General features: G+C 41.5%; 3 protein-coding genes and 1 long non-coding RNA gene across 4 annotated transcripts in view; all 4 read right to left on the reverse strand.

The window, feature by feature from the left end:
• Positions 1-24047, reverse strand: part of LOC145454493 (uncharacterized) — a 426394-nt gene that overhangs the window by 30875 nt on the left and 371472 nt on the right. The window lies entirely within an intron of this gene.
• Positions 224-9970, reverse strand: LOC145453872 (uncharacterized). Its single transcript, XM_080331840.1, has 6 exons — positions 9716-9970; positions 9515-9631; positions 3158-3256; positions 2982-3080; positions 825-1022; positions 224-439 (listed from the first exon to the last, which is right to left on the reverse strand). Exons 1-6 carry the CDS (start codon positions 9869-9871, stop codon positions 320-322), a joined length of 789 nt encoding a protein of 262 aa, XP_080187966.1. The 5' UTR covers positions 9872-9970; the 3' UTR covers positions 224-319.
• LOC145453870 (zinc finger BED domain-containing protein 4-like) lies at positions 5314-6484 on the reverse strand. The gene has a single exon (XM_080331839.1). It carries the CDS (start codon positions 6469-6471, stop codon positions 5527-5529), a length of 945 nt encoding a protein of 314 aa, XP_080187965.1. The 5' UTR covers positions 6472-6484; the 3' UTR covers positions 5314-5526.
• On the reverse strand, positions 11002-22332 carry LOC145453982 (uncharacterized). The gene is made up of 6 exons (XM_080331944.1): positions 21280-22332; positions 17381-17552; positions 15257-15487; positions 14350-14501; positions 13019-13139; positions 11002-12651 (listed from the first exon to the last, which is right to left on the reverse strand). Exons 1-6 carry the CDS (start codon positions 21600-21602, stop codon positions 12346-12348), a joined length of 1305 nt encoding a protein of 434 aa, XP_080188070.1. The 5' UTR covers positions 21603-22332; the 3' UTR covers positions 11002-12345.

A 24047-nucleotide genomic window follows, 5' to 3' on the forward strand; every position in this document is an offset into this window, starting at 1 on the left:
GATTTCTATGGATCATCCGATTGATTAAACAACTATATCTAGGCCCCGTAACCGCGTGTATCATATCTTCACAGGTGATGCTGTGGTCTGCGACGGCCCCGATAGCGCCATCCTTGTGGCACGATATTGCGAGCAGTGGCAGGAGCTGCACTTTTAAATTGCTCAATTTCTCGATTTTTTTTCTAATATTACGTTACCGATTGAAAATGACTTAGCTTGACACTGATATTATAAAATGTATTTTATCCTATCAGTTTAAAATCTGTAATTCGTTGCAAGCGAATATGTACTGAATAGTAAATGCTTCTTCGATAACTCCTCAGCTTCCTAATTCGGCCTGGTTTTCCGCGTCATCTCCATCTTTCGATTGCAGTCTTTCCAAAGCCAGCTTGGTTTCTTTATACCAAGTAAGCACCATATCCTTTGCCGTTTTGCCTTCCTGTCGAGTAAGTAACACTATGTTGCTCAAGTTAAACACGCGAAGACATCTAAAATTTACTATCCAAGTTCTAAGCTGATTGCTAAAGCACACGTTTACGGCACGTTTGCCTTGCATCCCAATACGCATAGGCTCCATCAATAACATGTGTATAATACGTCGTCGTCATTGATTTCAAGAGGACTTTCTTAACCTTATTGATTGGTATTCTGCATAGAACGATGGCTAACATTATCGAACTTTGATTGATGGGCAGACGCGTCCACAGATTTCGATACGCTGGCGCAATTCCATATTTCCCGCAAGCACGAGTTTCAAGCGCTCGCAACGGATGATATCGCAATCAAGCCTTTCTAGTTTGAATAACAGACGAATGCGGACCAACCTTATTTTTAACCTCTAAGTCCGCCCCGTGGATGATTAAGTCCTTTACGATGTTGTGTTTGCCCATTCTGACCGCATCGTGAGTCGCCGTGTCTCCTTCGCAGTCTTGGTCGTTCGTGTTGGCTCCGCATTCCAGGAGTAGATGCACCGCTTCGTCAAACGCAACTCTCGTGGCGACGTGGAGCGGAGATGTCATCAACTGTGCACGTAAAACCTGATTCAGATAGGTCCGCGGGTGACGGTTTGGGTTGCATTTAAAACAAACGACGTTTTATAAAACATGTTTTAAACAATTGCATGCCTTTTGAATATATGATTTTTTCAAACGTTGTCTAATTATGACATAATTGTGTAAATACTTCCGAAACAACATGTAGTGTGAGCATACGGACGATTTGCACCCGATAGAGTCGACCTATATGACGTAGGGTGGCTGGAACCATCGAAATCATCGTCAGTTCAACAGTTATATCAAGTAGATATAGATCATTGGTGCGGAATGGGTGTTCTGATGATAAAGACCGCCGACCGTAAAAATGCTGCATAACGATGCATTCCTGGTTAAAGATATTATTGGCATGTTCATGGCAGTGGTCGGAAGCCCCTTTCGTCGAAGAAGCCATATTTATACTATATTTTAAATTATCATTTAAAATATTATTTATTCATTGTGACGTCACAATTAAATATTCGCGACGTCATAACTAAAAAAAACAATAAAACATGTTTTAAATAAGGGCCATGTTTTAAATGGGTTTGTTTTAAATCCAACCCTAGTGACGGTAATGTGTATAACTGTATATTGCATATACTTGTTCGATCACAATCAATCAAGCTTGCACCTTCGGGTTGCATTTAGCGACAGCCTTTGGAGGAGGGCGGGAGACAGGCGCCTATACACATTGCACAATCCCAATTTGACGTCACATCAATATTTTCAAAAATTCACCACATCCCCTCAAATGTTCATCCTGGCAGCTATACGCCTAAGATTGCATTTATACGATGATTGCAGTTATAGATTATCCATACTCAAGTACAAAATGGCGATTGCAATCCTCACTATTTCAAAGCTGCACGGTGATTATAGATGTTGCGAATGTCGGTATTCAAACCTCGATTGTTAAAAGGTTCTACGTACCTACTTGTGAAACGACGTAAATTACAAGTAATCATAACATCTGTGGGCCGTGCTGCCAGTTGGCAGAACAGGAATAATAATGAAAAATATCGGCCTATGGCGTAAATGACCACAGTAGTCGAAATACCATGCATATCAGAATTCAGCAACCATAACCACAACAACATTATGTTCAATTTGAACTTCCATGTGACTCCTGAATTACGGTGACAGCAAGAAAGGAAATATAGCAGAAAAGCGGTATAGAAATTGTATTGTAAAAAATGATACTGATGTCGAGGATTTGACTTGAAATATGGCGCTGTTCTATTCTGCGAATAATGGGAGATCACTTTCCTCCGTCACGGCAATAGACTTACGCTATATCCTTCATGTGGAAACGGGTTGTGCTTATATATACGCACACTGACAGCGTTAGCAAACCCAACCGCTTATAATATTTGAGCGTGATAGTGCAAGAATCGGATTCAGCAACCTTAGATTAGCCTAAATCAATCATCAAAATTTTTGGCGCAAATATTTTTTCGAAATTTGTAGACCAGTGTTATCCATCATTGTATCCATTTATTACTTCCGGAAATGTAGTGTTTGAGATTGTCATTGTGAGGTCACGTGACAGCATAGCGTCGTGCTCAGAACGACTTTTCCAGGAAAAGTCGTATTCACATCAACATCAATTTTCCAGGGGTTCGCACCATCTTTACAGTGCCGACGTCACCTTCGATTGAAGCGAGCCGCATGAGTAGCCTACATTCCGTATTCTATGTGATAGTCATGAACCTATTTGGCCTCGAAGGTAAAATCTGTTTTGGATCCGAGGTTTGCAATGATTAACACTATGTTACCTTGAGTTTGCGTTATTTAAATAATTTTTGGTCCGATAAGGTACTGTAGTGACATCAAAGATCCTTTGTGTGCAATATGTATCGTTCGAATTCATCGACGGATAATTCGAGAGACGGATATATTGATTTCACGGGATCAAAGTGATATATAAGCCTGAATCATGCATCTTACATTGTCCTTTTGATTTACTTTCGCGCCGTGGTTCAGAAGTATCGATACAACGTCTATGTTCATCGATCTGCACCCCCAGTGTAACGCCGTGGCACCTAGCTGAGGACAATTGAAATAGTACAATATATAAGCGGAGGTTGAACTAATTTCAGTGCCCGGATCAGATTCCACCATACCTTATCTTGAACGTTTGGCTTCGCTCCTTTCTTCAATAGAAATTCTGTCATCTCCGACTGTCCGTACAAAGCGCTCCTGCTCAGAGCGGTACGGCCACACTGTCAACGAAATTACCGCTTTGGCAATGTTCTTGTACTCAGTACAATGGACGCTGGTGCAGACAAGAGTTTAGATAGGTCCTGGATTGTCCGCATAAGGTACTCAATTCTAAGTAAGTAGGGTTCTGGTTTGAATCAGGCTGATTTAATTCATGTTTGTTTTTAACCATGATTTTTTTCTTCTTTTAATTCCACCGCGCTGATTATATTGATTTTTGCTGCTGGTTTTATTTTCTGGTGAATGAGGTTTATTATTGGGCAATGGACAACCGTCATCGTACGTAAACCGGACATAGCTTTTCGCATCCAGAGACCACACCAGCGATCATCAATGATGTTCGTGATATAGTGTTGTGGGTGCTAGTGTTGTGGGGGATTCCGATTTGACTCGATATTAGCGTTGATCGAAATCGAGTATTAGGCTTTAAATCAAGTATTCGAGTATCACAGATTTTGACAAATGATATCTCAACTGTATAAATGACATGGAAAGTTCAAATATGTACATTGTACACTTTATGCGACCACAAATATAATGCCATTTCTACACTGTGACTTGGACTCGGACCTAACTTTGCGGTAAATTGAAAACGACTCGACTTGACTCGCGTCAATCTGTAAAAGTGAGATTGACTTGTGACTCGAAACCTTGTGACCTGGTTACAATTTTGCCCCGGCCCTACTCGACATGTCTCGGAACGAATTAATGGCGATTCTAGGGAGCCATTATTACCAGTGAGGTTGAACATTTTCATCTATGGGATGGTCATCCCCAGCCGCGCATTATTGGGTTAATGCGATTTACTGGAATACCTTGATTGGCAGGGTCGTCATTCGTCCCATGTTCTTTTATTATTTTTATTATGAGTAGAAACCATGAAAATAAAAATAAAATCATGATTTGAATTATTGCTTCGATACAAAAGCAATTTTAATCAGATGCAAAATGATTTTTACCAGAACCCTAAGTGTAGGTGCAATTCCTGAGACATGTCAAAGACACTCCAAGCTGCATTAGTAAATGAAAGATACGAAGACTGCATCCAGTCATAAGTTTCAAAATGTAAATTTGGTTCCCTTGCTTTTAGCAATTAATCGGAACTGGGTCCTTTCAAACTTGCTAGACAAATAGATACTATCTTTGAAAATATATTCAATTACCGCAATACAGTGGCTATTTCCCTTGGTTCGTATGACTATTTCACTCGTAAAATTGATGAAAACTCATTTTTTATTTAGATTTAAGGGACAGGATACATTTCAGCGAATGGAGATATTAATATCGACGGTTTCGCCGATGTACTGCGATTTTAGGGTCCAAATATAAATCACCGCTGCCGATGCACCGAAATCTCACAGGTCGTGGCGTGTTATGGGGTGGAAGGTACGGCCAGCGCCGAAATGTGGGAGTGTGATAGTCTCGCCCCAGCAGGTTTCACACTCCTCGACTAAAGCACTCTAACTGGCTCAAGGCACCATTCTCTCATAATTGCGAAAAGTCTAGACCAGACTCATTTCTGCAACTTATGTTGCATTTTTTATTTTAAGCCTACCATTATTTTGTCGGAGGGAATGAGATATCCAAATTTAAAGTAAGAATTGCACTTGAAATGGAATGGCTCAAAACGCGAAGAGAATTTTCGAGTTGAAAAAACCCGGCCAATAATCTTCCACTTTATGTTAATTTGCAAAATAATATGCGTAATTAAATAACGTATAATTGCACAGCACACGGCATATCGTACCCCCTACTTTGGTGCTTCATTCCCTCAAAGGGATCCGTGGACCCCTGTTTAAGAACCGCTGTGCTAGAGTATCCAATAGGGATGGTGTGAACGCGAGGTTCACGTTCGCGTTCTGTGTGTGAACCTCGGAAATTTAGAGGTTCGCGTTCACAACAGAACCTTGGTAGGTTCTGCACTGTGAACCTTTATCAAAATTACAATTTTTACGTCACTTTAACAGCTTTGGTTGAAAGTCTTCCTATTTCAACTTCGGGCCACTCTCTGTGTGGAGTTGGAAGCACAAAAAGTGACTCTACACTAAACGAGCATACACCTTGCCGATTTCAAACACTTTATTTGCTTTGTTACAAACGTTAGCCCAAAATATTGAGCTCTCCGTTTTAATATTTAGCAACACTTTGCTGTGGGCATGGCCGGCAATCACATAAATCAAGAACGAAATACACTCGCATGTAGCTATAGTCGGTGAATGGTGCTCACTCAATTATTGACATCAACGAAATTGATACAAATAAGGTAAGTTTACTAATTCAAAAAGTCCAGCTTGTGCAAGTTCACATGCAGAAATGTCAGGACTTCAACGTTCTTCGGAGTGAGTCTGTTGCGCAGAGGTGAAACAATATTCCCAGCAGAGCTGAACAGCCGCTCAGACTCCACTGATGTGGCTGGGCAAGAAAGAAATTTTAGAGCAAGTTTAAAGAGCTGTGGACAGTCTTTGCTGCACCGATCTTCCCAGAATTTGGCCGGGCACCTCTTCTTTGAAATAGGCTTTTCCGCCAGGTACTGACGTAGAGTTGAGACCACGACACACAAACGATCTTTCTGACGCCGATCTTCTCTTTGCCGGCCATGATCCCGTGGAAACGCGACGCTATCCTCAGTTTCTGAAGTTGATGAACTCTCTCCATTACTTTCCGAGGACTCTGCACCGGAAACATTAATATTAGAAGTGACATAACTTAAGCAGAGTTCTTCCACCTCTGAACTCTCTGATTTAGAACACCAATAATGTTTTATGCGTGGGTCTAGTGCAGAGCAAACGGCACAGTATTCCCATGTTTCCCTATTTTTGAAGTAAGCGTCTCTGTTCTGTCGTACACCTTCTACTGGTCTCACAAATCTCCGTCGCAGTTGTGATTTCAAGTCTTCCAATAGCTCTTCTAGATGGGTGATCTCAGGATCAACAGTGAATTCGTCCACTTTGTTTATCAAGTTCTTAATGGCCGGCAAAATAAGCGATGCAGTCGCTGAATCACACGAGAGCTCATTCGTTGCCGTGACGAAGATCTTTAAGACCTTGACAACACAAGCTGCCAATCTCCACTGACTGCTGGTCAGTGTATTACTTATGCCTCTGTAAGACATATCGTTGATTACTTCGCGCTGCTCGAGGAATCTTTCCAACATATAATACGTGGAATTCCATCTTGTGCATACATCTTGTATCAGTTTATGTTCCGGGAAGTCCATTCGCCTCTGGCATTCGGAGCAGTGTTGCCAACCTCGCGGTTTTCCCGCGAATTTGGGCTTGTCGTTTTCGAGATTCGCGGTTTATTTTCAGGAGTCGCGGGTTGCTTGTTTTTGGGCTTGTTTGATTTTTAATTTGCTTGTTTTGGGCTTGTTTTTTTTATAAATGATTATTAAAATTATTATGATATTTTTAAATGATTTTCCACATTCCAGTCGTAGTTTGCGTGTGACAGCTCTACCCTTGAGCCATGGCCATGAGGTGTCACCATTAAGCGAGGAGATGACATGCAGACGCTCCCAAGTCAACATCATCAAATCATATTGTGTCCTATATGGTGTCGACACAAGCAAATCTCACGCCTCAGTGAAATTGTATCACGTCACAATTTCCATTTGGCTACAGGAAATTTGACGGTCATTTTTGACCGGCTTGCCGAGCATTAAACTTGGTGAAACGGGTATCAATCGAAAGCTGACTCTGCACTGATTACGAAAACATAAATTTTATTCCGCTCGTGACCCTGGAACTCCCACAATCAGCCTCGAATTTTTCATTGTTATGGAGATTGGCATTGGGACGCAACAATGCTGTCTGGCTATTTTTCTCTTGAGCTACTCTCTCGTTTCGCCAGACAGCATTGTTGCGTCCCAATGTCAATCTCCATAACAATGAAAAATTCGAGGCTGGTTGTGGGAGTTCCAGGGCCACGAGCGGAATAAAATTTATATTTTCGTAATCAGTGCAGAGTCAGCTTTCGATTGATATCCGTTTTATCAAATTTAATGCTCGGCAAGCCGGTCAAAAATGACCGTCAAATTGCCTGTAGACAAATCGAAATTGTGACGTGATACAATTTCACCGAGACGTGAGATTTGCTTGTGTCGACACCATATAGGACACTATGATCAAATCAAAGCTCCGAAATCGCATGACCAACAAAACACTTGCTGGAATATTGCATGTGCGATATGGCATGAGACGGCAAAATGTTTGCTGTACCGACTTCAAACCTACGAAATGCATGCTGGGGTGGTTTAATGAAAGCATGTATGAGGATACTGTGGATGTTGGACAGGAAAATGACATCGTTTCACATGTTAGGCCTATATCTGAGTGAATTGTATTGTAAATACAATGTTTTGCATTATAAAAATTGTTGCTTGTTTTTGGGCTTGTCTCGGCTAAAAATTCGCTTGTCTTGGGCTTGTTTTTCGGATTTTTTTGCTTGTTGTTGTAAAATAACCTGGCAACACTGATTCGGAGAGCAGCCTAGCATCGCGGTATGAGCGGTGATAGTGGCCTACGATACTCCTAGTTGCAGTGATCACGTCTTTGACCGTGTCTTGACAAGCCAATGAGTGGGTAACACACAAATTTATAGTGTGTGCCATGCATCGTATATTTAAATATTGACCATCGGCAAGAGCTTTCACCACATTAGCACCATTGTCTGATAATACAGCATCAAACTTCACCGCCCAGTCTTTCTCCAATTGCGTCATTTGCAGTAATATGTTTTCCGAATTGTGCGATCCAGTCATCTCTTTGCAGCTCAGCACTGGGGTGTATCGTTTAATCTCCCCATGGTTGTTGTAAGCGAAGAAGTTCCCTGTAACGCTCATAAATGAATCGCATTCCCGACTTGACCATATATCAGTGGTCGAACAAATGCCTCCAATAGCGTTGCTTGATAATTTATATATGTAAGCCTTCGTATCTTCATACAGTTTGGGAATTCCAACTTGACTTATATAAGCACGCGATGGAATGTTGTACCTTGGTTCTAGAAGATCTAGGATTCGACGAAATCCACGGTTTTCGACCGTTGAATAAGGCATGAAATCAGCAGCAATCATCTCAGAGATGCATCGGGTTATTTTAATCGCTCTGGGGCTAGCTAGGTCCAACTTTTGCTTCTTTGCTAAAGTTTCCACTATTGTCGGCTGGCGTGAGTCAGATGCACACTTCGACGACGAACCCTCTTCCGCTTCTTTCGGATTCTTGATGCTATGGACATTATTCAAGTGCCTTCTTAACGAGGACAGAGTGAGACGGCTTGCGTCCTTTCCGCGACTAATTACGTTGTGGCAAATTTGACATTCTGCTTTGCGACTGTCTTCCATGATGGTTTTAAAATGACTCCAAATCCAGGATGTCATCACTCACTGCCACGTAGATCCGATTCAATAGCCTTTACAATACTACCGACACCCGACGATATACCAGCCAGTGCAATAGATTCACAATTTAGTTAGAGTGAACTCAACGGCTGCGCGTAAATTTTAGCATGATTTGTCATTATGACGGAACTATCCGTAGTAGTGATATAATTAATGTAACGGCGTCCGGCAGCGACCTTGATTTGATATGTTTATTGTATTTTGTATTAGGAAAACCGAATCTGATTGAATGGGGTGTTGACTACAGCAGCTATAGCTTGCTTTTGAGGTAATGTCTGTAGCAAGTAAAGAATCCGGTTTTTAACTCTGATCAACATCAATGTACCAATCGTCTGACGCCTTCAGAATACATTGTCCAATCTAACTATAGATTACTAACCTACGAAGGTTAGTGATCTATAGTCTAACCTAGATTTTCAAGGCGTAAACATATATTCCCTTGCGAGCCGTCGTCGGAATTGTCGACAACCGATGGGAGATATCGGTTTTATGGAATTATTTTAGCATTTGATTGTTCTAGTTGATACATTTGGTGATGCTGAAAATATTGACATGTAGTATGGATATCGCTCGAATGCTTTCATAATGTATCCTGAGTCGTCTCTATACCTATAGGTATGTACATTGTACAATTGTGCATTGATGTAGCCTACTACTTTACGAAAGTGTAGGGTTGGAATTAACATTGTGACGTCACGTGACGTCACGAGGTTCACGTTCGTGTTCACACAGAACCTTTCAAAAAGGTTCGCGTTCACACGAACCTGAACCTTTCAGGGGTTCACACCATCCCTAGCCAAAGCACCAGAAGTAGCCTACTTCGTTACTGACCACCTGCATCTCATCCATATGAATGTTATACCTCGTCAGCAACCAGTATGCTCCCACCGTCGTCCAGATATTTAGTTACCGTTCGCATCGCACCAGCCGCGGCCGCAGCGATGAACTCGTGCATGGAAATAGTTGAGGTTGGATCAGGCTAAAATGGAATAGCAAACATACCATCGTCCATCGTGTTTGATTTTTGCATTACCGTTTCTCCTCTTCACAACTCACAACTGACCTCATCGTTGACCAAATTGTTTGGCATATACTGCACTCTGCCGAGATGTAGTCTTGCAGTCTTTCGCTTATCCGTGTCGGATATTTTACGCAGCGGGCTAGCGACTCGTTGCAGAGGTCCTAGCTTTCCTTGCATCTTTGTTTTGGCGCCTTTCATTATTCCTGCGAAATTCTATGTCCTGCTGTTCAAATTACAGTTTGAAGTATAATCAGACTGATGTATAAATGGATGTTCTGCAAAATGGAGTCATATAGTTGCTGCAATTTCACTTGTTGCAGAATGTTTACTTCGGTGGGCCTATACGCAGAGAGTTGGCAGGTCTATCAGTATAAACACGCCCTCTTATACTGACATCGTGCGAATCCATAAACTCTGTATCTTGGTAATTGCCTACTTCAGGGTTTCTTTCTGGCCTCCTTGATCATTCATTCATTCATTCATTCATTCATTCATTCATTCATTCATTCATTCATTCATTCATTCATTCATTCATTCATTCATTCATTCATTCATTCATTCATTCATTCATTCATTCATTTATTTATTCATTCATTCATTCACTCACTCATTCAACTATTGTGGTATCTTGCACACTATACTTTTAAAAAATATATACATATATGTTATATAGAACCGAAATGATTTACACCTGGCGTCTTTGTTGGATAATGATATCAATATCGAGTATAGGCTTAGCATACATATATATGATATATTCAGCAACTTCCCTTACCAGTATGCTGTGTGATTGACTTGATAAATCTGTACTAATTCAATCGGAGTAACTGCTGAGGTCACGCGGGTGACAATTACTTAGAAAGCGCTCACGGGACTTATTATTGCGGAAGGTGACAATGATGCTATCGTAATATTCGGTATATTACTATTGACGTAACAAACCCAAGAACTATCTGACAAACTGCCCTATTTTTTTATGAATAACTAACAACCCAAATTTTCAAAATTCATGGTCTTGCAGAAGTCGTAACGTATTCATCTATTCGTAAATAACATCATATTTCAATTCCGGCACGCTCGGATTACCCACAGCACCGACGGGTCTGGATAGAATGCAGTCTGCAGTCTGTAACGTAACATTCGTAGGGATGATGCAGCGTATAATTCTACTCCATACAGATATACTACGACGATTCACTGAAGACCCATCTGTCCAAGCGAATATTACACCATAATCCCAGTGAAACCTCAGTGCTAAACTCAACAAATTTTCCTCCAGCTCCTACACCTGAGCACGGTGCTATGTAGTTCATACCAAGACCCAAAACTTCTCCAGTTCCATTCGAATTTTCATTCAAGCACAAAAAATGTGTGTCATCACAAAAAATGGCATTTCATCCAAAAATGAACGTTTGACTGATCGGTATAAATTCGCCGCATAAATAATAAAAACGACGTATGACGAAGCGCAACTTGTGAATATAGAGGCAGCTTCCTGTCGTTCAATACTTGGTATTAAACACGCGGTCATCGGACAGGCAAGACATTAGGACATTCTGCTGCATTATGCTTACACAGCAGCTGAACTCCACACAATCCATAACGTGCAGGATTCGGTTAGCCAGCGATGTACAACACGTACCATCACGTGGTGTCCCTTGCGCTATAAGGTAGATGATAAAGTGCCCGATACATGTACAGAAATTATGGAATGTCATATATTAATATTGTACAGGCAGATATGCGCATAGACTCTTCAGTCTTCATCACTCTTGAAGTAGTCAGTCTGTTTTTTCGTACTATGCACAATAATACGTAATACACTCAATATGTCGTATTTACAATACGTCATGTAGGATAGGCTATGCGGTATTTCGATAATGTCGTGCCATATCATTACCTTAAATTTCGTCAATAGGGGTAAATTCGCGGTACAGCTGCGATGTGACGTCTGACAGCGTAATATACACGGAAATTTTATTCGGTAATGACCAACGACGATGAGATAATATGCATTTGAAAGTACGTGGCATCGATAGGTTCAATTGAATCCCAGCTAATATAGTGCTTTGCGTATAATATACAAGCGTTTGTGCGCTTCAGTATTGATCCTTCGATCTCAATAGAGATGTCAAACTCATATTTGATTTGGGTTAGGTAAAGCAGATTAATAGTGCTGGGCAAAACGAATATAGATGGAATTAGATGATTCACACCACGTAGTGATTATTATTGATTACTAATCGTAATGACAAGTCAATATTGCTAGTTCAGAAATTACACCGCCTTGCGACGAAGAATATGTCGTCGCTATCGCCACATGGCGGAGATATGATATTGACTCGGAATCGAACCAATAGATGTCGCCCGGGCACACTATTAATTAATCATTCTTATGAACATTTTTACTGCAAGATGATGTAGAATCAGTGTCTAATTCTTTGACCAGACTAGTTGACCTTTCAAGTCATAAAGATCATTCCTATCCGATACCGAATACTATGTAGGCGTTTTCTGCATCATCATTGTTGTAATCTCTCGGTCATGTATTTCGGTTGGATGAAAAATAAGAAATGTCGCTCTCCACACATTCTACGATGATGTATTATAATATAATCTGAATAGGATTGGGCAGTGTGTGCGTATCTTAAAATAACGGTGCTACTAACGGGCTAACTCTCCTTCCCGTTGAATTTCGTCGTTGGTTCGTAGGCTGTCGCAGCCTCGAATATATCGCTTACCGACTTCAATTGAGACAAGGTACGCTTGACAGCGGTAACAAATCCGCATTCGTCGTAATGGATTCCGTTTTCGGCGCAGATTTTTTTTATCATCGTCGACACCTCGCGGTACCGATTCCTAGGCAATCTCGGGAAGCAGTGGTGCTCGATGTGAAAGTTCAGGCCGCCGTGAAACCAGTCCATCCACCTCGGCGACACAATATTAATGTTGGCTTCCACCATGGCTTCGAAGAACTCCTGCAACAGCGCGTTTCTCGTTACCTATTTATCGCATGGCGTGTACGCAAGAATCTGACGGCGTCACGTATATAGCTACGTCACAAACGAACATGTAATACTTGTAGGTAAGCCGATCGCTCGCAATATAGGCGAAGTACAGTCTGATCCAAAAGTGTAATCGATATGCGAGCGTTAAACCTCCCGGCCGTGAGATGAAAAAGAAACATAGATAAATCCAATCACGTTCCCAGTGAAACAGCGAACATCATATTTTACATACACTACAATCTATATCATATCTTTGGTGAGTTGAGATATTCATGTAACGTATAATGCTCCCATTCTAGAGTATACCAACAACACTTTGAACAATGTACGAACGTGCCTTTTTGTGCATTGTTTCCTTTTCATAAAACGGCTTGCTGTAATGATTCATCAGCAGCTGCACATGAAGAATACCTTCTCCGACGCTAGCGGCGTAATACACCCAGAAGCGAGCGTTCCATCTGCAACGAAACAGTGACAGGAAAGATCAAATTGCGATCGGCAGAACAATCGCCGGCCAGCGTACCCGAATACACAATAAGAGATAATGTTGAATTACAGTACTGTTTGGTAAAAATCCGGAAAGCCGAAGCAGGCCACGCCAAACTCTGACTGAATAACAGACAAAGCCCAGCTCGACAATTTCCTATAGCATTATCCAATAATTGAGTTGATGACATGCTGTACAAGTGTACAGTATGTTGTGACTTAGCATCGGACAATGTAATAAATTGAGACTCTGACTTACACTCAAAACTCCCTACAGTTCCAATAGAATCTGAGTTTTAGGCCTATCATTGGTATTGACTCTGTACATTCATAGCATCGGCACGGACTACAACGGATGTTGACTATGGCTTTCGCAGCGCGTGCGACTCCATTGACGAAACGTTACAAAATCCAACTCATGCAAACAGTATACTTGTCCTTGAGCAGTACGACACCGCAACACTTTTTCTTGAAAGTGACCAGTTACCGCGTGGAGCACATCGCGCGGACCATGGAATTATCTTATCATAGTCGCATACGAGCGAGTGCGAATATGAGCCACGCTTCGTACACAGACATTTGCCATTCTCAAGCTTACAAAAATCAAATGAACTCTGATTTGCTATGGGTTGAACTTAGGGTTGCATTTAAAACAAACGGTGTTTTAAAACACTTTGTTTAAACATGTTTTAAATAGTGTTTCGAACAAAGGTCTTTAAAAGAAATTGTGTTTTTTCAAGTTTTAAAATTATGCCATAATTGTTTAAACACTATCCAAATAACATGTTGTTTGAGCCTACAGACAATAACCACCCGATATAGCCGGTGTATATCGATATGGAATGGTTGGAACCCTCAAAATAGTCGGTTCAACAGCAATACAGCAATAGTACAGATATTTCGTCAAAGGAGCTATATTTACCCTATATTTTCAGTTGTCATTCCACTATGACGTAACAATTGGATATTCGTGACGTCGTGGCTTTAATAAAACATAAAAAAATCATGTTTTAAACAAAAAGGCATAGTTTTAAACATGTTTGTTTTAAATTGATTTTTGTTTTAAATGCAACGCTATACTTGAACGTATGTAATTGCTGTTATATATCTTTCTAGGAGACGCTATCACCACGCTATCTCGTCGGTTGATATTTGCATATCCGCCTTCCTTCCGATACTCACGTGTTTATGAAAGAAAGCATGGTCGCCATTAGCATGAAATGCAAAATCAACGCAACCCACACGTCCCTCCGTTTTTCTTCGCGAAACGAGTCTACGATGATTGCGATGCGGCCGACAAAAAGGCAAAGTGGCACGAACGTGAAGTACTGAATCTGCAAGACGAAAACGGTTGTTTGTTTGTGGTATTCGTGGTGCTTGTCGACTACTATGGTAATTTACACCAGGTAGATTTTCTTCCGTAGCTGCTGACTGGCAGCACGGCCCACTTCTAGGCTTGTATAAGACACCGCTCACACGAATGAGATGGTGAGAAGCCTAGATAAACCCCCAACACGTAGATAGGAATTCTGTAGTTGACCTCGGTCGGACTCGAACCCGCAATCCATTAAGTGTTGCAGCTGACGATTATACCTCTACGCTATCCCGCCACGAAAATGGTAACCTCAATACGCTGCGACAAGTCAAGAATGTAGCTACACGTTGTATATCTTAGCATACTGACATGGCGGATATAGACCCCTGCTTCAATTCCGTCCTCTGTAACCTTGCCGTATAGCCAGATGTGATCTACTTACGTCTACTTTTTCGAAGTACCCAAACAGACTTTGCACGCTTGCACCACTTACGCAAGTGGTTATGTTTTTTGAACTATACTTCCGTTTCTACTTGAGAAGTTTATTTCTGAAAACTACTTAATTTTAACAATCTAAAACTTGAATAGTAGAAAGTAGTTTTGTGATTAGTTTGTCCAAAAAAGTAGATGTGAAAATACGTTAAAACACAACCGCTTGAGTAAGCAGTGAAAGAAGGAAAAGGCTACTTGAGTTGAGCAATCCGAAAAAGTAGGAGCACTCCTTTACTTACCGGTTCTGTGAATGATACGGAATAATAAAAAACGGTAATCTACCTTAATCAGAGTGTGCTGTAACTTGTCTTTCATCAACGGAAAAAGCATCTCATTCTGAGCCCAAGCGTCTTCCTTCGCCTGCGGGTCCACAAAGCCCGTGGCGTGGTCGATGGTGTTGGTGAGCGCGTGGTGTACCGTGTGCTCGTCCTTCCACCAGCGCGCGCTGATGCCGTAGCACAGCGTACCGAAGAAGACGCCGAATCTCTCGTCGATTTTGTAGTTTTGAAACGCCTGAAACGATGACAGAAGTTCGCTGCTGGGGACGTATGCACATTAGGGCTGTTCAAAAATAACTTTTTTTCCCGATTCAAGCCGGTCACCTCTTAAATCGTCAGGTTGCAGTAGAAAACCTTGCTCACCAAATTTCACCCGATTCCAACCAGTAAAGGCCTCCGCAGATCCAATTAAAATTTTTAATTTATTATGGAAAATTAAAAAAAAAAATTCCAAATTTTTCCGCCACCCACATGAAATTGTTGAGCTGTCTTCAAAGACGTTGCAAAACAAATTTGAGTCAATTCCGACCAGTAGAAGCGGAGTTATGTGAGTTTTTCGATGATATTTCTCGGATTATCCTTGATTAGTGGATAATCCTCGATTTATCAACGAAAAACTCACATAACTCCGCTTCTACTGGTCGGAATTGACTCAAATTTGTTTTGAAACGTCTTTGAAGACAGCTCAACAATTTCATGGGGTTGGCAGAAAAATTTGGAAATTTTTTTTTTTATTTTCCATAATAAATTAAAAATTTTAATTGGATCTGCGGAGGCCTTTACTGGTTGGAATCGAGTGAGATTTGGTGAGCAAGGTTTTCTACTGCAACCTGATGATTTAAGAGGTGACCGGCTTGAATCGGGAAAAAAAAGTTATTTTTGAACAGCCCTAATGCACATTGCACATTAGGGCTCTTCAAAAATGACTTTTTTCTCAAATCGTACTGGCTACTTGATAAAATTGTTAGGTGACCTAATTTAAGCCTACACAAAAAATTTGGTTCAATTCCGGCCAGTAACCGCTTTGCTACAGGAGAAGAAAGTTTCTATTTATTATATAAAAATGAATACTAAAAAATTTGAAAATTTTCTGTTCACCCCATGAAAGTGTTAGGCTGTCTATAGAAACGATGCTCACCAAATTTGGTTCAATCCCAACCAGTGGAAGCGGAGTTATTGCCGTCGAAAAATTTGGATTTTAATAAAATAGTATTTACGGTGAGCACAAATATAATAAATAAACAAAGAATCGGTCACCGTAAATACTATTTTATTAAAATCCAAATTTTTCGACGGCAATAAATTAAATTAGGTAACCTAACAATTTTATCAAGTTGCCAGACGATTTGAGAAGAAAAGTCATTTTTGAAGAGCCCTAATGCACATGTTCGAGAGACATTTGTAATAACCAGGTAGCGTATATAAGCGGTGTGTTACAAGATGCGTAGAAGTGGGCCGTGTTACAAGTAGGCAGATACGGAATCAAAAACAAGGAATATCGGCCTCGTGCAAATGACAATAGTAGTCGACAAACACAAAGAATACCACAAACAACAACAGGTAGTGGCATGGCATACGCCACAATGAAAAACGACAGTTGGGCAGCGCGCGACACTCGAGCATGTGACTTTATAACCTCAAAACTACCCCTAATCCCAAACCTAACCCCGTAATTAGCCTGTGTCCGAGTTTAAGTACTTCTACTTTTTCGGGGCACTCAAGTGGCTTTGGTTATGCTTTAGACTGGTTTCACTTCTATCTGAACTTCTGCGACAATATGTAGGCCAAGACCGGGAGAAATATAGATTATAATGTCAAAGCGCAATATAGGTCACGGTGAGCCAAATTTATTATATACGTCATATTCGATGGATTTTTTAATGTCGTGACGTAACGATAATGCATTGTGCTGTTGTGCGTGCACAATGCCAAATCGTCCATTGGTGGCTGCGCAATTCCTTGCTACGTCACTCAGTGAGTCCCGAATACGGGAATCGATTAATATTCTTTCTAGCGAATGCATTCATCACTGTTCCTGCGTGTGAAATGGTAAATCACAGTTGTCCACGTAATATATCCGCTGCATCACACAATTCGCGAGAAGATAGACTATTTGGCGTATACTTACGTGACTGTGCATGAGGTCGTGCATGAGAAATCCACTTTGATGAAAAAAGAGGCCTAGGGTAATACTGCATAGGCATTGAACGGAAAAGATATGGCCGTACTTGAAGAGCGTTAACACAGTGGCGACGGCGAGAAAAATGGGAATGGAGAACTTCATTAGGAACCACGAAAAGCTGAAAAATGAATAGCAGTATCTGAGAAAACATGTGTTGATCACGGGATTTCAATTCTCTGCTGCATGGTGCCGATAAAATCCTCGTCGGGTTACGCAATCAACTCCAATCAAGCCACTCGAAAATGAGTGGAAGCCTTCAATTCCAGTGCGATGCCAGACATATCACAGACACCCGAGAGGGAAACTTCAAATATACTATTTCACTCAGACAAGAAAATACCATTTTTTTACAAACATATATTATACCAGACGCTGTATAAATACGTAGCAGTGAGCCTACGTGGACCTACAGCACACGGGGCATGTATGATGATTTCTGATCCTAGCGAAACTGTTGAATGTGATGATTAGTTAATGTTCAGCTGAAATATATTTGTGCATCACTGTTCGAAGGAATTACATCAGTATGCAATTAATGGTGGCACTAACGACATTTTCTGGGAAATCGTGTTTCCATTCCACGATAGTTTTTCCTACAGAATCTGGGGAACTATCCACTGGACCAGTGTTTCTGAACCTTTTTAGCGCCCGCACCCCTTCAGCTGCCATGAAATGTGTCTCATACCCCCTATCCAGGATCGAAAGAGCGTTTTGTCAGGCCGCCCCTAAACGCTAGTGGTAGGCTCACTCAGGGTCTTGAACACAACTTCTGTGCATATCAGGGACAGGTGACATTCCAGCGATTGTGGGCATCAATATCGAAAGTTTCGCCAACGCGCTGTGCGTTAGGGTCCAAATGTTTATCACCGCCGATCAATTTGGTAATACGGTGTACTTGGTCACAGGTGCACCGAGACTGGAGCGGAATTTATACAGCCGGCTCCGAGATACCGGTATCTGATGGATCAGGGGTGAGCAAACTACGGCCCGCGGGCCGCATGCGGCCCTCCACACCGTTCTGTGTGGCCCGCGAGAGTCCAAAGAAAATTATTACAAATATTGATAAAATGCGTATCAAAAATCGAGTTAAAGCTGGGACTTGATTAGATTTTTCTTAGTATATTTCACCATGATAATTCTAAGGCAGTGGTTCTCAAACTGGGGCCGCACCCCCCCTTGGGGGGTGGGTGAAAGCATCTGAAGATGGGCGTGGAGCTGAGCTCAACTGAACACCGCGATCTAATCCCATTCATACATGTTACTCTGTATTTTTAGTCTTAATTTCATATTTATAAATCTCTCATCCACAGTCGTAACCTTCCACGCCATATAAATATCCGTTAGGTTTGCTAGCATCGGTTGCGTTTTGTGATATGACGATAAGGGGGCGCGAACTCTTTTACCATCATAAGGGGGTGGGGTGGCGTGTCTTAAAAAGTTTGAGAACCACTGTACTAAGGTGAATACTTCCTACATCATTTTTATGTTTAATTTCTGGCGCGACACCCCGATCTCAAGGCCTCCGCAGATTAAAAGGTTTCAATTGCTATATCAAAGAAATCCTAAACGAGATTGACATAATTCGGATCACTAGTGTGATTTCATATTGGCCAATCCAGTTTTAATTATTTCAATGATGTGCTTATAAAAATCGATTCGCGCGTGCCTTACATAGATTCGTTCTTTGTGTGCGCAGAATTAGGGTATTTATATTTCATCTACACGTAGTAGAAGCGTGTTTGAAGCTAACATGGTTATGACGCTGTCAGCATTGTGTGTCCTGGAACTGATCCAAAAGTGGAATTAGCATATCTATGAACGGATCGCTGCTCACAGATTTAAATTTAAATCCTGTTCTAAGAATCGGGACAACCTACTTTCAACTCTACAATTTTTACAAATTGGTTATCGAGGTAGACCAGCCTGTGAAATCTCGCCACTGTTTCTGACGCGTGTACGATATCATCAAAGCAATGTTTAGAATCTTTGAAATAAGCATATATATATTATCTCCTTGTTCTCACTATAAAATCAAACACCAATATTGGGTTTTAGTTTATAATCCCAATTTTATTTAGAGCGGCCCGCGAATGGATTCAGGAATGCGGCCCGCGAGCTCAAAACTTTGCCCACCCATATGATAGATAGTCTATTATTGACATCGTGACTCATAGCAATACTTGCTGGCAGCCTGGCGCATGGTGAACTTTCCACCATTTCCGAATAGGCCGCTCAAGTCAGCACGATACACCCTGCAGTGCACTTTCAAACAGGGTTTCGGAGATGACATGACTCTACTGACAATGAGTTCAGGGTTGGAAGAGTATATACTACGGAAATTTCAAACGAGTCACCACGGATATCAATCACGCTATTGCTGACGACACCATATCCAGTTCAAATATCACAAAGCTGTCATAACGAAATTCTAGTGAACTTTTGCAAGTGGGAATTTATCGAGCAAACAATGCGTACAGCACAGTGAGAAACAACTGGTGACGACATTGACGATTTTGCGGTTTGCCAAATGCGCCCGGTGCGTGGTATACATCTCGCATTCCGCATTTACCCACGACTATAAATCGGCTAGCCCTTCTAGTTAGAAAGCAAAGACACCTGAGTTACTATTGCAAGTAGACCGATTACTTTCACTTCAAAAGTCTTAAAGTTTTACAAGGCATTAACTTAATATCAGACAACAATTCTGTACCATCATCAGACATCCTTCATTACAGACATGTCTGCTTTCACGAGGTGTAAATTGACTATGTGCTGACCAGTTCCTTCCGTGATCACACGGACAGCGGACACGCTAAGGATAAATGTAAGCAATAAGCATGCATCGGTACCTTGGTGACCTTGAACGTTGACCTACGAAATTTTGATGATATCAATTATATAGTTGGATTCGCGACAGGGCACGGGCACGTGTTCATAATACTTCATTAGAACACCTCTACTAGCCCTACACAAAGGTCACTCTGTTTTGCGTACCTGCCTGTAACATATAATTAGGACTGTGCAAGATCGAGTACGTGGGTGATTCGCATCCGAGTCATCTAGTATTAATCAATTGTAAATAGTCGTCGAATACTACGTTTTGACGCCATAACAGTAAATATTACTTCAAAAGTTCGTATATGTATAATGTACTGTATATGTTTGTGGTCATACACGTCATCAGAAACAATTTCATATTTCTGTTACCACGAATATTTCGTAGTGCTAGTGGCTATTGTTAGGGTCGATCACTATGCCGTTTCCTATGGATATACGGAGCCTTGTGCAGCATGGTTTTCGATGACGAGTGCCGGTCAACCGAGGTTTCGAGGCTCCAACGGTGAAAATAAAATGTTGAAACGATGTGAATGCGCAGTTGCGCACTCGACAAAATCGAATCTCACTATCGATGTACCCAGTATCATATATAACGGTTCTGTAAAACCGATGGTAAGTGGGAAAGTCATTGTGTGTCCGCTTCGTCAGTGGTATTTACTTGAGAGCAGCCGCCTTAAACATATGTGACAATCTCTGGAAACGCTGACAGGGTAAACAAGCCTTTTCCTTTGACAGTAAATAAATACATCCATCCAATGCCTTGACGAGCGCGTAATTTTATGTAATGTTTGGCTGAAACTCATTTCCGCGTTAGCGTCGTGTTGTGCCTGCCGACCTCGCGTATGCCATTCATACCAATACATTTCTTATACGGGATTAATCTATGGAAATATCTAATTATTGCTTCTTTTGTGAGAACGCGCATAATTATCTAGCAGCACTTGAAACATCACATTATCGTTAGTCTATGATAACGACTTATGGTACTGCCAGCCTAGTGAGCCTACCTTTGATCATAGTACCCTTCCTTCTCCAATTTGTGGTGAAGCGCGATCATTTGTTGCCCGAAAGGAGTAGGACTGTACTGGCATGGTTGAAGCATACCGGCATTTCCAGGCAACGGTTTGCGGTGCTTCATAACGTGCTTTCTGTGGGCGGTCTCGATTACATGTGTCGCATCTTGCCCAACAAACCTTTGTATTATGTCCCCGCCTGGGTGTTTAGGTATGAAGTCCGTGACGTCGTACCATAGACCTCGGTAACCGATGTATTTCCGGTTTTCACATGCTGTAGGAAATGCCGTCATGCCATTATTTTCGTTGGGTGGCATAATCTGGACTTTAGAGACGTGTAGTACGAGCAGAGCCGTTTGCTATAGCCTATAGCCTACATGTACTTGATACTCAAAAGAATCTGTAAATAACACTTGATGACAGTATAGCACCGTTATCAGGAAATTGTACAAGAATACGGGCTGTCATTATGATCTAAATTATGCCCCGATCAGGCATGTTAAAGGATAATTACCCTGTTTATAGTTCCACAGATTCAGTATTTCATCCTAGAAAAGCAGAATTACTCTCAAGGTAGGCTGATTCTAAGCGATTGATGCAGCTACTTTGCCTTTGAAATCCCTGCTATATAAGCGTGAATAAAAATTCAATACACCCGTCTACCTGATTAGCTAACTATATACAAGCTTACTACATCGCTCATCCAACGCTACATGTTCTCTCCGTGAAAGCTAGAAAAAATTGGTGTCTGACTTAATTCAATATGTGCTGGCTACTGATTGATAACGCCATAACGAACTCGGATACTATCTTACGTCATTTTCATAGACTACCATGTTCCCTGTTCAGTGTTCAAGGACGCGACATGTGTGATCTACATCAACTTTCTAAAATGGAATTGTCGTAGAGTTTCCTGACGGGTATACCGTAATACTGCTAATACTGCTTATATCGTTGATATTATACGCTAAAGATTGAGCCTTCGAAAGGAAGCGATGTGGCAGCAACTTTATTCATCGGGCAAGTGGTTTCTTTCAAAATTATATATCCCGTCGATGTCTCGCATTTTCAGTAATGTACTTCCGCAATTGAGCACTGACCAGTAATCTAGGCCTGGAAGCTAAAGTATTGTGCTAGTCTGAATAATGAGTATCCGCATTTACTTTGGAATAATCTATATATATATAATTATATATATATATTATTTGGAATCGGTATTATGACTATTATCTCCTAATGTTATTCGCCTTCCACGAAGGCAGGTTCTCATCTGCCGTTATAGAAAATACCAAATTCATGCCATCCCTCTTCTCTTATAGACTCGACCCAACACTTCAGCCCGTTATTATCTATGATCAGAACACTATTTGGCGTCATAATGCTGTTGTATACCATTCAGACGGTGACCCGAACAGGCTGTGACTCAGTTCCGTAAAAGTACATTACCCGAGCTCAGCAATATATTCCCGACCCATAAGCGTTCGAGACAAAACAGGGCTGCTGTACGCCAACATCTCATGGAGTTCTGTTTGAATGGTCGCTCGGGAGAAATACCGAAACGCGCTTAAAAGTCTCGGATGTTGTATGTTATTGCATGTTTTGTTATATGTTATTGCTTTCGAATAATCCTAGCTCGACATAACTAAAGCTTGGTTTAACATATTCAAGTGATTGCATAAATGCGCAATGCATTTACGTACGTATATCATACGTTGATGGATGAGCCCAGGTGAAAAATGGCGAATGGTGAAAAAAAAGCTCTCCGCTTCTTCGGTTTATCCAGCTGTTTATATTACAAGTTGGGGTGCTGGGCGGCTCTTTGACTTACAACCTCATATACCACAATCTCCCCGTTATGGTGACACTATAGTCATTAGTGACAGCAAGAAAGGAAAATGAACGCCGAACTAAGATAGGCCTTGCGGAGTCTAATAATATGACATTGATTTACGATAATCTTGATCAAAATATCCCACTGCGATTGTGAATTGAATGACTCCCGTCCGTAACTACTACGTACCTGGCCCGGAAACGCGATCGAGTGCCGACTGCCGAGAACACCTGTATCCTCACGCAATGGCAGCGTCAGCCATGTCTGATGAAACCGCAAATGATATTTACGTGCCCTGGTCTCAAATTGTTCTAAGGCTAATTATTCTCTGAGCAGTCCTGCAGTACTGTGCGGGAATGACGGTCCTAGCGGGCCCAAAACGAATCACTGATTAATGGCTACTACGTCCACAATATATTATACGGACAGGGGCGTTGGTTCGTAGTTCGTTCGTGTTTACGACTTTTATAAAGGTTGCGAACAATGTCCCCTCTAAGCTGCGCGCGTGGGCGCGCGCGCACTGCTGACAAAGTCTGTGTGCACAGCAAAATGTGTGACGCGCGAAAAAGCCGAAGAGGTGACCTATTTTTAGGCATTACGCACTTTTGTCCAAGGGACCGTGCAGTGAGTCGGTGAGTGCGCGCATACTCGTGAAAAATTAGAGGAACATTGGTTGCGAACCTTTCAGGGGTTCGCACGATCCTTACCTAAAATGATATAGGAGAAAGAGAGCGAGTTTTACGCTTTGATTTCATTAGTGGCCTAAATGAGTCGTTTTAAAAGCCCTACTCGTCGCGGTCTATGCAAAGAAACATATATTCGAGGGATAGCCTACTTTTCTCGTATAAGCGTATGTGCTGAAGAATGACACAATAACTCATGTAATCCAGGGGTCTCAAACTCAAATGTACGCACAGGCCATTTTCCCTGA

The sequence above is a fragment of the Botryllus schlosseri genome, chromosome 13 (assembly GCF_051294905.1).
Source record: "Botryllus schlosseri isolate E-star chromosome 13, Bs_hap1, whole genome shotgun sequence".
In the NCBI taxonomy this organism is placed as follows: domain Eukaryota; kingdom Metazoa; phylum Chordata; class Ascidiacea; order Stolidobranchia; family Styelidae; genus Botryllus; species Botryllus schlosseri.